The following is a 15,017-nucleotide window of genomic DNA, read 5'->3' as shown; positions in this document are numbered from 1 at the left end:
AGGATTTGAATCAGATCATGCTGATTCCAAGGCTAGCTCTCTATCCACCTTACTACCCTATTTATTTAATAAACTGTATAACACGTAGTAAATAAATGTAATCTATCTAAAACTAATAAGCTAGCTCTAACAGGCAATGGGAGACAGCAGGGTATTCAATCAATCACAATCAACAAACACTGATTAAACTACAACTATGCTACAGGCATTAAGCTAGACATTACAATAACAAAGGCAAAAATGAAACAGCCCATCTTGCCTTCATCCTGTCAATGGAAACAACAGCACATGTATGACAAAAAACACGCACACACACATATGAAGTAAATATAAAATAGGAGGATAATGGGGAGGAGAGAACTAGTAATTGGGGAGGGAAATTAAGAAAGTCTCTTATGTATTTTGGAACTTGAGCTGAATTTTTAAGGTAGCTAAAGAATCTAAGAGGCAGAGGTACAATGTATTCCAGAAATGTGGGACAACCTGTGCAAAGGCACTTTGATAGGAGATGAGCAAGATGTTGTTATATGAGGAAATAGCAACTAATCTATTTTGGCCAGACCACAAAGGGTGTGAAGGGGCATAATATATAATAAGCCCAAAAACATGGGTAAGAATTAGATTGTGAAGGGTTTTAAATGCCAAAATAGAAAAGTTTCTATTTTATTGTAGGGTTAATCAGGAACCACTAAAACTTTCTGAGCAGGGGAGAGAATGGTCAGACCTCTATTTCATGAACATCAATTTGACAGTTGTATTGTATATTATAATAATAATAACAGTAACTCGCATAGTACTTTAACCTTAGGTGTATGATCTCATATGGTCATCATAACAACCCTGTAACCTAGTTGCTATTATTATCCTCAATTCATAGATGAGTAAAAAGAAGGTAAGAGGGTAAATTACTTGCCCAGAGTCACAATTTCTTGTAAATGTCTGAACAACATTTGAACTGAGGTCTTCCTGATTCCAAGTGCAGTTCTCTATATACTATGCCACCAGGAGAGAAAGTCTGGACAGGAAAATCAATTGTATATTCTAGGTAAGAAATGATAAGAGATTGAATTATGATAGTTATGGTACAGGCAAAGAGAATGGAATCTGATGCAACAGATGTTGTTAAGAGAGAATTGATAAGATTTAGTGAGTAAATGAATTGAGGAGGCAAAAAAAAGAGTGAAGAGTCAAGGATTACAACTCTCAGGGTACAATCTTGGTGACTGGAAAGAAGGTAGTAGCCTCAAAAAAAAAAATAAGGAGCTTAGGAAAAAGGGTAAGTTTGAATGGAAAGATAATGAATTCTGTTTTAGACATTGGATTTGAGATACCATAAGACACTATTGGTGATAGCAGTTGGTGAAGTGGAACTGAAACTTGAGAGAGACTAGGGCTAAATAAATAAATCTAGGAGACATTTGCATAAAGATGATAACTGAACCCAAGGGAAGTGATAGGATCCCTGAGAGATAGCGTATAGAGAGAAACAGAAGAAAGCCCAGGCCAGTTCCTTGGAGCACATACACATTTAGGAGACAGGACACAGATGATCATCCAGCAAAGAAACAACCAGACAGGCAGGAGGAGAACCAAGACAGAGAGTGTCATGAAAACCCAGAGGGGTTCAAGATCTAAGAGGAGAGAGTGATCAATAGTGTCAGGTACTCCTGAAAAGTCAAGAAGAATGAGAACTGAGAAAAGGCCACTGGATTTTATAACTAAGATGTTGTTCATAACTTTGAAAAGAGCAATTTCACTTAAGTGATCAACTTACATGCCTGACTTTAGGGGGCTAAGAAGTGAGAGAAGAGAGAACATAAAGTCAGCAAGTGTGGGCAGCTTTTTTCCCCAGGTTTTTGACTGTAAATGGAAAGAAATACAGACTGCAATGTTGAAATAGGGTCATGTGAGGGTTTTTAAACAATAAAAGTGGCCTGGGAAAGTCTGTAGGAAGTACAGAGTTAACCAATATATAGAGAGAAATTTAAGGTTGGGGAAAATGATTTAGGGATAAAGTACAAAAGGGGAAGGAAAGGAATGAGGAAGAAGGGTAAAAATGGAGGGGTTGGTATTGTCCCAGAGAAGGCATCTCATCATCAGAGATTAAAGAAGGAAAAAGTGGGAGATGATTTCAATGGATTTTGAGATGAAGAGGTGAGAAGAGAGAACTCATGGGGAACAGCCTCTATTTTTTCATTACAGAGTGAAGTGTGGTTCTTTGATAAAAAGAAGAGGGAGAGAAAGTAAGAGAGAGAAACAAAGAGACAGAGAGAGGAAAGGTGATGTGGGAGGTTTGCAGAAAGAAGGTTTAGGAAAGCTGCTGAAAAGAATTTGCTAAACAGTCAATTGTTCATCCTTTGTTTTCAAAGAGAACAAGTGACATCACAAGGCAATGTCTTGACTTGTGCATGAATTGGATTTATGTGAGGCAGAGTTACAAAAACTCATCATCTCTCTTCTAAGGTCATTAAAATCCAAAGGCAAGACAAAAGTCAAGACAACTGACAAAGGCCCGGAATGCAGTGGATTACCTCAGCATCTTCAATGATTGACCAAGCTCTAAGCACTCTCCAGAGCCACCTTTGTGGCCACTGGAATAAATTATTCTTATCTTCCCATTCTGCCAAGAGAAGTCTTCACATTCTTGGGGTAGACATCCCTCAACTCACCAACAGGTCTGAGGCCTATTGGTTACCCTCAACCTGATTTAGTCCATCTGCTGAGATGGTTTTATCAAGGTGCAGCCACTGCACAAAATAGTCCATTAGGGAAGAATAAGGGATTGCCTTGCAGTAGTGAGAGCTCACAGAGAATGTGGCAGATGTACAGTTATCATGTTTGTACGGATTCTTCCAACGCTTCTTCACTTGACTTCCACCACCATTTAGTAGCCACAAGTAGGAATGAAGCAAGTAGACAATAAGGGTAATGCAAAGTCGGGGTTTGGCAACGCATGAGTGGTGATAGGCCAAGGGACAAAGGGAATGGGAATAAAAGGCAGCACAAAGTTGGGCTGATTAACCGTGAGATCAGACTGGGGAGGAAGGAAAGGAAAGACTGCAGGATTAGAATCTGAGAGATAAAATGACTGCAAGTAGTAATGAAAACAGAATTTATTTAGAAGGAGTGAGACATAGAGAGATACGGAATGATAGGAGGCTATAGTGAGATAACAGAATTCCAGAGTTTTTGATGGGAAGTGGAACACCTTGGCTGATGGCTGAGATGAAGGGTATAACTATTCCAGCATGTGGCTGAAGTAGAGCTGAAAAGGTTGGGGAATTGAGAGCCTATAGCTTTTGAGGGAAAACCAACATGTATATTAATATCCTCTAGTACAAAGGTGCTCCCATCCTATAAGTCAAGTGCTAAACACCTTGAGAAAGGAGGGAGGGGGTGCCAGAAGAGAAATGCCACCAAGATCTAGATGGGGTGACATGTCTGAATAGAGTGAACCTCAAAGGAGAACAGGTTACTAAGTGACAATGGTCTGGAAGCACAGCAGAGGAAAGCAAAAAATATGCCTAGTCCTCTTCTTAGTCTAGTGTGTGAGGAAATGGTATATTCATAACTGAGGAGAATGGCCAGAGAAGCAGATATCTTCAAGTATGAGTCAGGTCTTCATAAGTGCTAAAAGAAGGAAAAAACACAAGAGGAAGTTGCCCATGATGAAGGGAAGTTTATTAAATAATAGAATGAATATTGCAGAGTATACAATGGAAGGGACAGACAACAGCTGGACTAGAATATGGCTGAGATGTATAGGGATCAGGAAATAAGGAGTAGTAGCAGAGGAGAGGACTACTTTTTGCTCAATCAAAAGTTCCACATTATCAGGATTAGAGAGAGTAAGATACTGGAGCTTGCTAGCCACAGAATAGTACTTTTTGATTGAGGCTAAGACCCTCAAGAGTCCTCTGAATGACAAAGAGCAACTTTGTCCTCTTCCAAGCACTAGGGAAGAAGGAAAACTGGGCCTGTCTTCAGTGGCCCTTCCTACAGGAAGTCTTGAGTACAAAAAAGTTTAATATCTGAGGATTTAGTCCTCACTAGATGTGAGGGGGAATGATGTCTAAGGTTTAAGTCTTGGGTTGGGTCTGGGAAGTAAGAAACAAAGTATATAAGGATTTGGTCTTAGACCAGGTTTGCTTCAGCAAAAAACGGCTTTCCTGTGGCCCCATGTAGTAGCAATCTGGATTTGAAGATCTTTCCCACCCATTAATTGGTCATATGACCTGCTTATGTCACAGGAAGCCTAAGTCACATGTGGTGGGAGAAGTTTGCTGAGAGGAAAAGGAAGTTATATCACAGAAAATGCAGAAAGGGAGAGAAAGAAAGATGCTATGGCTACTAATGGCTGCTAACGGCCACCCTCGTGATTGTTAGAACTGAACAGGCTTGGGGCAGCTAGGTAGAGCAGTGAGTAGAGCACCGGCCCTGGAGTCAGGAGGACCTGAGTTCAAATCTGACCTCAAACACTTGACGCAATTACTAGCTGTGTGACCTTGAGCAAGTCACTTAACCCCAATTGCCCTGTCTCCAAAAAAAAATAAAAGAAGAACTGAACAGGCTGACTTAGCTGTACTGTGAGTTTATTTTGGGGAAGACCTCAGCAGGGGGTCAGAGAGGTTTGGGGATGGTGAGGCTCCAGGCTGTGATATGGTGTTTTAAGTTCCTTGCTGTTATGATAAATGGGCTGACTGGCTGTGGGAGCTGAACATTTGATTATAGGATATGATTTTCTGGTGTCTGAATAAATGTTATACTTCTTTTACCTTCTTTATGGAGAGTCTCTCATACCTTGCGATATAGGACTACACAGGCATAGTCACGATTATTGTTGATGTTGTGTTTGCCTTACTGGTACACCCTGGTATGGTAGTAACAAAATACTGAGGTACAGGCTTATGCAACGAGTCATGCTAGAGTAACAGTCCCCAGCAGGGCCAGCAGGGCAGTAGGTGGAGGGGCAGAGGCTAGGGATACTATTCCATATAAGAAGACATCAACCATGGTTCCCATGATGGCTGACTCCAGCCAACTGCTTTGTAGCCTCATCCTGGATTTTATGGGTTGACTGACTTTCCAACACTAAACACGTAACCCTACGCAATGTCTATCAGCCTAAGGACTATTTTTAACAGCAACTGGCAGAGCCACTATTTTGGCCTCACTCTCTCCTACTTCCATTAATGAATCATTTGCCCACATTAAGTTCTCCTATAGAACCAAGTAAAGGTATTAAGAAGTAAGTTACAGAGGCTAATTAGACCTCACTAAATAACAATATAATATAAATAATAATATTATATAAATAATATATAATAAATATAATATAGTATATAAAATAAATAATATAATATAAATATAATATAATAATATTAGGCCTGCCTAATTATTGACTTTCCCTAACTGTATAAATTTCCACTGCAGGAATTTTATTTTCGACATAAAAATTCATTGCTTATATTTGTGACCTAAATGTTATGGAGTGCTATGTAATTCCAGACTAAGAGACTGAAAACCAAACCTAAACTATATCCTCTAGAGGCTAGAACTCTCTCTTTTTATGATACTTTTAATATAATAAGATTGCTGTCTTTTTTTAGTCTTTGACTAATTGTGGGTTAAGTTTTGCCTTCTCAAAATGAAATAGTGTAGTTTATCAATCAGACTAAAATTTACAATTAAAAACATACCAGTCAGAAATTATTTTAAATAGAAGTCAAGAAATATTCTTTAAAAAGCCAGGAAATTTTTCCATACTTTTACTAATAATCTGTTCCAAAAGAATAAAAAAAATTAACCCACACAAAAATGGAAAACAATTATAAAGTCAACAGAGAGAAAATAAAATATGAAAACCCTTCATATTCTATTTTAAAGCTTTGGGCTCCCTCTACTGAAAATCTATAAAATCATATTAATGAAATTTAAAACAGTAGTTTGAACTCCTTTCACTAAATAATCAATTAATATTGCTTGCCTAGGAACTAAAAATAATGCAAAGAGCTGTTTTCAAGTAATTTTTCAAATCGTCATTATTTTTTACCATACACAAACATTTTCAAAAAATAATTCTATCTATGTAACTTAGTGTGCAGTTAGAATTTGCTTTCTTAGGGAAAAGCTATTTTTAAATTATAAAATTTTTTCAAATGAACCTGACAAATACCAGAAATCCTGGTCAGTTTTACTTTACAGAAATGCCCCTTGGAAGCATTTATACCTATCTAAGGAGAAGTACCTGCATATGTGTTTTCTATAAGGAGCAGTAGTGTTAAACTTAAGTAGAAGTGACCCCTGTGAGCAGCATATTGGCTTAGAAAACCACAACATCTATTTTTAATGATTTTGTTAAAGATTTTCCAATTATATTTTAATGTGGTTTAGCCACAAAGCCTATATGACCAATTTGACACCTATGTTTTCCAGTATATCCTACATTTCTCTTTAGTCCTATTCATCTGCATAAAACCCCAAAATTGTGAAGTATAACAGGCTGGCTTTGAAAACTTCCTGTTCATGGCCTTTGACTACTTATCTATCAAGAATGGCTCTTAGTCTTATAAATTTTAATCTCTTCCTTATATACCTTAGAAATGATAACTTTATCAGAGAAACTTGCTGCAAAGATTTTTCCCAATCACCTATTTTCCCTTCTAATTTTTACTACATTAAACTTATTTGTACAAAACTTTTTTAATTTACATCATCAAAACTGTCCATTTTGTCTTACGTGATACTATTATTTATTTAGCCATAAGCTCTTCCCTTATCCATATATCTGAAAGGTAATTTTTTTTCCTTGTTCCTCTAACTTATTTACGATGTGACTTTTTATATACAAGTTAGGCAATTTCAAAGGAAGAAATCTAAGTTATCAACAATCATAAGAAAAAATGGTCTACATCATTAACAATTATAGAGATGCAAATAGAGGTTCTATTTCACACCTACAAAACTGACAAAGATAACAAAAGAAGAAAATAAATGTTGCAGGAGCTATGGGAAAACACATACACTAGGTCACTGTTGATAGAGCTGTCAATTGTTCCAGCCATTCTGGAAAGCAATTTGGATGCATACTATTTGAAGTAGCTATGCCACTACTAGAACCTATAACTTAGAGAAATAAAAGAAAGATATAAAGATTTGATGTGTACAAAAAATATTTACAGCAGCTTTTTCATGGTTGACAAAAATTGGAAACAAACTGTGGTATATGAATGTAATGGAATATTCTTGCACATCTAGGCCAGCTACGTTTCTCCAAGCTGCACTTGGACTTCTATCTCTCCCCTTTTCAGTTCTTTTTATGTGTTATCTTCTCCCCAACTCCCTCTAATGGAATATAAGCTTCTTGAGGGTAGGGACTGTGTTTCTACTTATTTTTGTATTCCCAAGGACTAGCACAGTACTGGGCATATAGTGTTTACTAATACTAGTTGACTGACTGATATTTAAGCTATATAGGAAACTGATAGCTATTTAAACCAAGAGCCATTCCCTAGTAGATAAGTAGTCAAAAGATATGAACAAACAATTCTCAAAAGAACTGCAAACTATTATTAACCATACAAAAGATTACTTCAAATCACTAATAAAAAATGCAAATGAAAACAACTCTGAGGCTTCATTGCCTAGTTATCAAAAAAGGTAGAAAATGATTTTAAAAAATGGAAAGAGGCAATGTATGAGGAGCTACAGAAATACAGGCACACTAATGCACTACCGGTAGTGCTGTAAATTAGTCCAACCACTCTGGAAAACAATTTGGAATGCTAAAATGTTCATATCCTCTAACCAAGAGATGTCACTACTAGGCTTAAAACCCAGAGAGGTCAAAAATAAAAAGAAACAACAGTTTTTATGCTATTAGAAACAAAATAAATGTCAATCGATTTGAAAATGATTAAACACATTCAGCTACATTATTCAAGGCTGGCCTAAGGCTAGCTCTCTGATAGCCTAAGTCTGATATTGGAATGAAATGAGACACTTGTAGGGCATGCAACAGTTTAATAGAACATTATTGTACTAGAAGAAATAAGGAATACAAAAAATTCTGAGAAGCATGAAAAGATTTACAGTCTAAAGAATAAAATAAGCAGAACCAAGAAAATAATACATAATGACTACAACAATGTGAATGGAAAGAACAAAAAACCTAAGACTACCTGAGCAAGTATAGATGCCCTCTTCAAAAGGCTTAATAAGCAATGTCCCCTAAGAAAGGATGAGAAAATGTACCTTCCTCTCCCTTCACTGGAGAGACAGGAAACTAAGAGTGTGAAACACTGAATATACTGTCAACCTCAGTTGATGTGTTGATTAATTTACTGAACTGTTTTCTTTTTTAAAATTCTCTTAAAATTTTGTTGTTGTTAGAAGAACTGGATCACTAGGTAGGAGACTGAGATGGAACAGATTCGAAAATGATGACATAAAAATGAAATATATCAATTTTAAAATTTAAGTTGTATACAGGAAAAAAGAATTAAGAGCTTTCAAAAAGTAAAATGGACTTTTTTGGAGTGGGGGGGGTATGGTAGACAAGGTTAGTGAATTTTCCATCACTAGAAATCTTCCAGCAAAGGCTAGAAGGACTTTTGTGGATGTTGGAGATGGGATTTTCTATTTGGGTAAGGGTTTTCATTATTAACACTAAGTTTTCCTTTCAACTCTGAAGTTCATTTAATTTCTCTAAAATATGAAATAAAATAGCAATATATTTTCTCAGCAGATAAAAGAGAGGTCCACTGATATAATCTGAATTGTAATAAATTTGAAATCATATTTCCTGTTAATAATTGATATCAAAATCATAACTCTCATTTATATAGTATTTAATAGTTTATAAAGTACCTTTACATACATTATCTCAACTGATCTCAAGAGCCTTATGAGATATTCTCACACTACATATGAAGAAACTGAGACTCAAGAGATGTTGAAAAACCTTTCCAAAGTTGCATGCCAAATAAATGACAGAGTAAGGACTAAAATATTGGTTTTGTTACTCCTAAAGCAGAGTTCTTTCTATTACAATTTTGTAATTTTAAAAACCTAAATGAGGCAATAAAGTCATCTTTTTTTTACTCCTTTTGATATGCACAAAGAATTTTCTCCTTTTCTCATAAGAAATTAAAATAAAATACAAAAGTATTAGTTGTACCTAAAAGGAAGGGAAGAGCAAGACAATTAAAAGCCTAAATACTTTGACCAAGTAATTTAGTGTAAAACTATTACAGGAAAAGTTCTGTTGACCAGCACTTGACCAATCAACTAGAAAGAAAGAAGACATTTTTGATATTCTCCAACATAAATATTCAACCAGGTAACCAGGGCGGTACCAATGAAACCCAATACACTGTTCTTTTTTGCCCCAGTACAATGTTCAACATACTTTGAAAGGAACTCAATTTTTAAAAATTCAAGTTGTCTATGAAAATTTAGCTGAAAAAGACAAAGGCAAACTGAAAAAAAATTTCCCCAAACTTCAAACAGATAGAAAGCTAATAAAAAGTGTTTTTAGAGATATCAGATGCCAAACATAAATCCAAAAACTAAGTGGGAAGGAAGTAATTAAGTATTCATTAATATAATTAGATTTAAAAAGGCACTAACAGAAATGCAAATAAGAATTTTCCTTTGAATCACTTAACTAGAAAAATCAATTTTTAACCCAGATGAAAACTGCAATCTCTGTAATCTGAAAGCACAAAGGTATGAAGAAAAGGCTTTGGAAATTCTTAAGAAAGAGCAGATAAATGGGTAAAAGTTCTAACATTTGCTAACAGGTCTTTTCCGTCTGCTCCTCCCTTTCTCACCCATTATTCGTACTTGGCTACTACATCCCAAAGTCCTTGTCCAGGTCTGAGTTCAAGTTTTTCCTTTCCTAGTTAATGACTCAGAGGGAACTTTAGATTCATATTTCAATCATTGCTTCTATTCTCTCAAGTACTTTCTATTGTCCAATGGCAAATCATGCATGTTACGTTAGGCTTTTGAAATTTTAAATAGTTGGGGAACTGTTGCATCTGAAATCCATGCAAACAAACAGGAAGAAAATTGTGCTCCCACCAGGGTAATGTCACTGACTGATTTTCCCACCCTGGGTTATCAACTGCCATTCAGAAGACTTAAATATCTGTGGGAGAAAAAGGAGTTTTATGAGTAAATACAGTAATTGTGTTGAGTAAAATTAACCACTAAACATACCTTTCAGATAAAAAAGGGCTCTTGTGAGGCTCTAGCTTTTGACAAGTTTCTAGGCTGTCAACAGATGATGAAGGAAGTTGATTTGATTGCATGTTGTCAGTTTCACACAAATTAGCCTCAGTTAGAGGGAGGGTCTTTATGTATTTTCTTCCTAAGTCCGTTCCCAGGACATTCATCAATATAACTTTGGGTTGCCTGTCATACACAAAATAACACACACTGTACTGTACTGAAGTCTAGATGAACTTTTTATTGCATTCATGTATTTTAAGAAATTGGATTCAGACACATTTTTATCTCAATTCAAATAAGTTACAATCACTAAAAGTGACACATCTTAGAAATCTCAAGTGATAGAAAAAAACTATCCACATGTACATTAATTTTTAAGAAGGTTTTTGTCCACTAACGGGCAGTAAACATGCTTCCCCTACAGATACAACTGGCCTTCTTAGGTAGCTGCACAAGTTTACAGTTGGTCTGTTGTTCAAATGTTCCTTGTTGCAGTATGTAGCATTTAGTCGAAAGCATCTTATAAAGGAACCAACCCAATTTTCACTCAGTTATTTTTCTCTTTCTTAGAAAATCCATTCTTTCTTAATTAGCAATGCTTCATACTAAAAAAACTCAATACAAAATAAAATTGACTCATACTCATATCACTAGCATTTATATCATTCTACTGACAAATACAGAATGTTCAGTCCTAAGAGAAATGCATAGGTAAGCCTGAATATGCGGTGACTGTAGGCTCTGAAAGAGAAGCATCAACCTGATGGTTGGTTTAACTGCCACAATTTTCTCCCCCCTCCAGTCCATCTTCTACTCAACTAACAAAGTGATCTCCCTGAAGTGCAAGTCAGTGTCCCTCCATCCTCCACTCAATCAACTCCAGGGGCTCCCCATTACTTCCAGGATCAAATATAAAATTCTCTTCTGTTTGTCATTCAAAGCCCTTCATGACCAGTCCGCCTCCCTTCCCCTATCTTTCCAATCTTCTTATACCTAACACTCTGCCCCGGAGAAGTCTGCCACTCAGTGACACATCTTCCTCAGACAATCCTTCCAGCTGCCCCTATGGATGGGTGCTCTCCTTCCTCCACATCTCTGTCTCCTGGCTCCTCTGCTGCCTTCAAGTCCCAGCTAAAGTTTTTCCCAATCTCTATTAATTCTAGTGTCTTCCCTCTGATGAGTATTTTCTATTGATTCTGTATCTATCTTGTTTGTCCATATTTATTTTCATGTTGTCTCTCCCCATTAGATTGTGAGTTCCTTGAGGGCAGGGACTATCTTTTGCCTTTCTTTGTATCCCCAGATTTCACAAAGTTCCTGGCACATAGCAGGCACTTAATAAATGTTTGCTAACTAACTGACTGGCAGAGAAATGTTAAGTGACTTGCCCAAGTTTACAGAGGTAGTAAGTAGAAGGGGTAAGATTTAAACAAAGCTGCACTCAGGAGTGTTATAGGCCCCATGTTTGACATCTCGGTCCTATGAAATGGGTATAGCAATACTGGTAGAAGAATTTGACTTTCCCCAAATCCCACACACTACCTGAATTTTGGGACTTCAAGCAACTTAGCCCAGCATTACTGCAAAGTAGGGGAGAAGGGGACAAAGGGAGGAGAGTAAGCTAGAGTCACCACAGGGGCTGGACTCCTGGACCACACAATAGTCAAAGCTAGTCCAGATTGCAGATTTTAGAAGTAGTCTGACTACAGAAGTCTTATGGCCCATGAGAGAGCACCTTGGATGCCTAAGTGAGTACTCAAGAACTGTTTCAACTACCAGTAGAGAGGCATGTAATTTCTGGAGTACTCATTTTCCCTGGGTTGGAACTGAATCCATAAAGTTCACAGGGGTTGCTTAGTACATCAAGGATGGGATGTCCATTGTCATGGCAATTTAATCTACAGGGTCAAAAACAGATCAGTGAAAGAGCAGGATATAAAAACTGGCAAGACTAGGCACAAGTGGGTGAAGGATACTCTCATGACCCCTTACTCACAATGGTCAGGCTAAATCATAGATGAAGCCTCTGCCTAGACAGAACTCCACAAACCTCTTCTGGGTTGCATGGATATACTGGAGTCAAACTCCAAAACTTATATTAGCTCTCCCCATTGTGAAACAGGCTTTCCGACAGGTAGATCAGGAAGATCTTGGATGGTGAGCCACAATTTAAGCTGCAACTTAAGCCATGGCACTGAAAAACATCGTCAGGTAAATGTAAATGTAGCCACAGGTTACTTTTTCATAGGTGAGTAAACCAATCATTCTAAAAATTAATCCTTTCCCCCGACCCCAGTTGCCCTAATTTTGGTCGCTATCAATCTTTTGGGAGGGCATCAGAAAAAAACTGTCAAACCAGGCCCATCAAAGGTTCTGAGGGAAAACCACCACTTGAAGAGAGAAGGGCAAGGGTCCAAACTGCAAACGAAAACCAGAAATTAGGCTAGGTTGGGAATTAGATAGGAGTTGGAAAATAGGACCCACAGTAGGAATTTCAAGCCAAGAAAATCTGAACAAAGATCAAGAGGAACACTAGTAGAAGTATAAGGGATTTTGTCCTGCTAAGCCTCAGCCTTGGATCATTCCCACTACCTGCTGCCTTCACTCCTACACACATGCTACTGAATGAAACTGGAGAAAATCATAATAGCATGCTACCTAGGTCCACAGCAAATTTATGTTACATAACTTCAAAAGGGCCCTCACTGCTGCTAGGCAATCTATTTATACCTCCTGAATTAACTCATTATCCCACTCGGCACAGTGGCTCTTCCAAACCTTTTCATCCCTATTCAAGCTTCCCATGGCTCTCATTCCCCACACCCTCTAAGTTGGAGAGTTTTGCCTCATATTTTTATTGAAAAAAAAATTGAGGCCATTCACTGCAAGCTCCCTCTTCTCCCCTCCTCCTCATCCCATGTCAGCCACATGCCTTCTGCCACTACCTCCTCATGAAAAAGTGGTGTATCTCATAGGAAGAGATAGGGTTTCTTGCCAAGGCAAACTCCTCCACATGGCACAAGTGAACTCACTTCATCCAGAAGATTGTCTCCTCTGTCATTCCCACTCTCACTTATCTTCAATTTCTCACTGTTCACTGGCTACTTCCCTACTGCCTACATCTCCCCCATTCTCAACAAATCCTCACTTGATCCATCCATCCCCAACTATCATCCCATATCTGTCTTCCTTTTTACAGCTAAACTCCTTGGGAAAGCTATCTATAGTCACTGTCTCCACCACTTCCTTTCTTCTCACTTTCTTCTTAATTCCTGAAGTCTGGCTTCTGATCTTATCATTTAACTGAAACTGTGTTCTCCTAAATTATTTACCATCTCTTAATTGCCAAATGGAATGTCCTATTCTCAGTCTCCATCTTTCTTGACCTCTCTGAAGCCTCTGACACTGTCAATCACCCTCTTTTCCTTCATACTCTCTTTTCTCTAGGTTTTCATACCATTACTCTCCCCTGGTTCTCCTCCTACCAATCTGATGGTTCCTTCTCAGTCTTCTTTGCTAGATCTTCATCCAAACCATGCCCCCTAACCATGGGTGTTGCACAGGGCTCTGTCCTGGGCCCCCTTTTCTTCTCTTTCTATACTATTTTACTTGGTGATCTCATCAGCTACCCTGAATTCAATTATCATCTCTATGCTAATGATACTCAAATCAACCTATCCTTTCCCAAGCTCTCTGCTGACTTCCAATCTAATATCTCCAACTTCCTTTCAGAGATCTATCCTGTATACCTCTTAAAATTAACATATCCAAAATGGAACTAATTAACCTTTCCACTAAACCATCCCCCCTTCCTACCCTCCCTATTATTGAAGAAGGCAACACAATCCTCCCAAATCCTCAGGCTTGAAACCTAGAAGTTATCCTCTACTCCTCACCATCTCTCACCCCTTATACCCAATCTATTGCCAAGGCCTGTCGATTTCACCTTTGCAAACATCTCTTAAATATGCCCTCTTCTCTCCTTTCATACTGTCACCATTCTGGTGCAGGCTCTCATCATCTCACACCTAGACAACAACCTGCCCCAAGTCTTTCTCCACTTCAATTCATCCCTATTCAGACACCAAAATGATTTTCCTAAAGCACAGCTCTGACCACATCACTCCTGTACTCAATGAACCCCAGCAGCTCCCTATTACCTCCAGGATCAAATGCAAAATCCTGGTTGGCAGCTGAAGCCCTTTGAACCTAGCCCTCTCCAACCTTTCCAGTCTTCTTGCACCTTACTCCTTGACACATACTCCTCAACCCAGTAATGCTGGCCTCCTGTCTATTCTGCAAACAAGACACTCCAATCCTTGGCTCCAGGCATTTTTCCCTGGCTATCCCCCATGCCTAGAATGCTCTACCTCCTCAATTCCACCTACTGTCTTCCCTGACTTCCTTTAAGTCCCAACTAAAATCCCATCTTTCCCTCTCTTATTTCCTATTTATCTTGTATGAAGCTTGTTTCTATATATTTGTTTGCATCTTGTCTCCCCCATTAGATTTTGAGCTCCTTGAGGCCAGTGACTGTCTTTTGCCTCTTGCATCTCCAGAATTTAGCACATAGTAGGCATTTAATAAATGTTTATTGATTGATTGATGACCTCTCATATATGCCTATTGGATAATTCAAACTGGAACTCAAAATATGGAAATCTCATAGACATCTTTAACTCAACATATTCAAAATAGAACTCATTATCTTTCCCCAAAAAAATCTCCTTGCTTCCAAACTTCCCTATAACTATTAAGGGTACCACTATCCTCCCAATCAC

General features: G+C 37.9%; 1 protein-coding gene across 1 annotated transcript in view; it reads right to left on the bottom strand.

Moving 5' to 3' along the window:
• The window catches only part of SENP7 (SUMO specific peptidase 7), a 161,139-nt gene that overhangs the window by 87,078 nt on the left and 59,044 nt on the right, over positions 1–15,017 (bottom strand). Inside the window, exon 6 of the mRNA XM_036745023.1 lies at positions 10,225–10,419. Coding sequence (XP_036600918.1) covers positions 10,225–10,419 — 195 coding nt within the window. The remainder of the gene's footprint in view (positions 1–10,224; positions 10,420–15,017) is intronic.

This window comes from Trichosurus vulpecula, chromosome 2 (genome assembly GCF_011100635.1).
Source record: "Trichosurus vulpecula isolate mTriVul1 chromosome 2, mTriVul1.pri, whole genome shotgun sequence".
Taxonomy (NCBI): domain Eukaryota; kingdom Metazoa; phylum Chordata; class Mammalia; order Diprotodontia; family Phalangeridae; genus Trichosurus; species Trichosurus vulpecula.
Note: the sequence above shows the minus strand (reverse complement) of the source record. Positions and strands in the feature narration are given on the sequence as shown.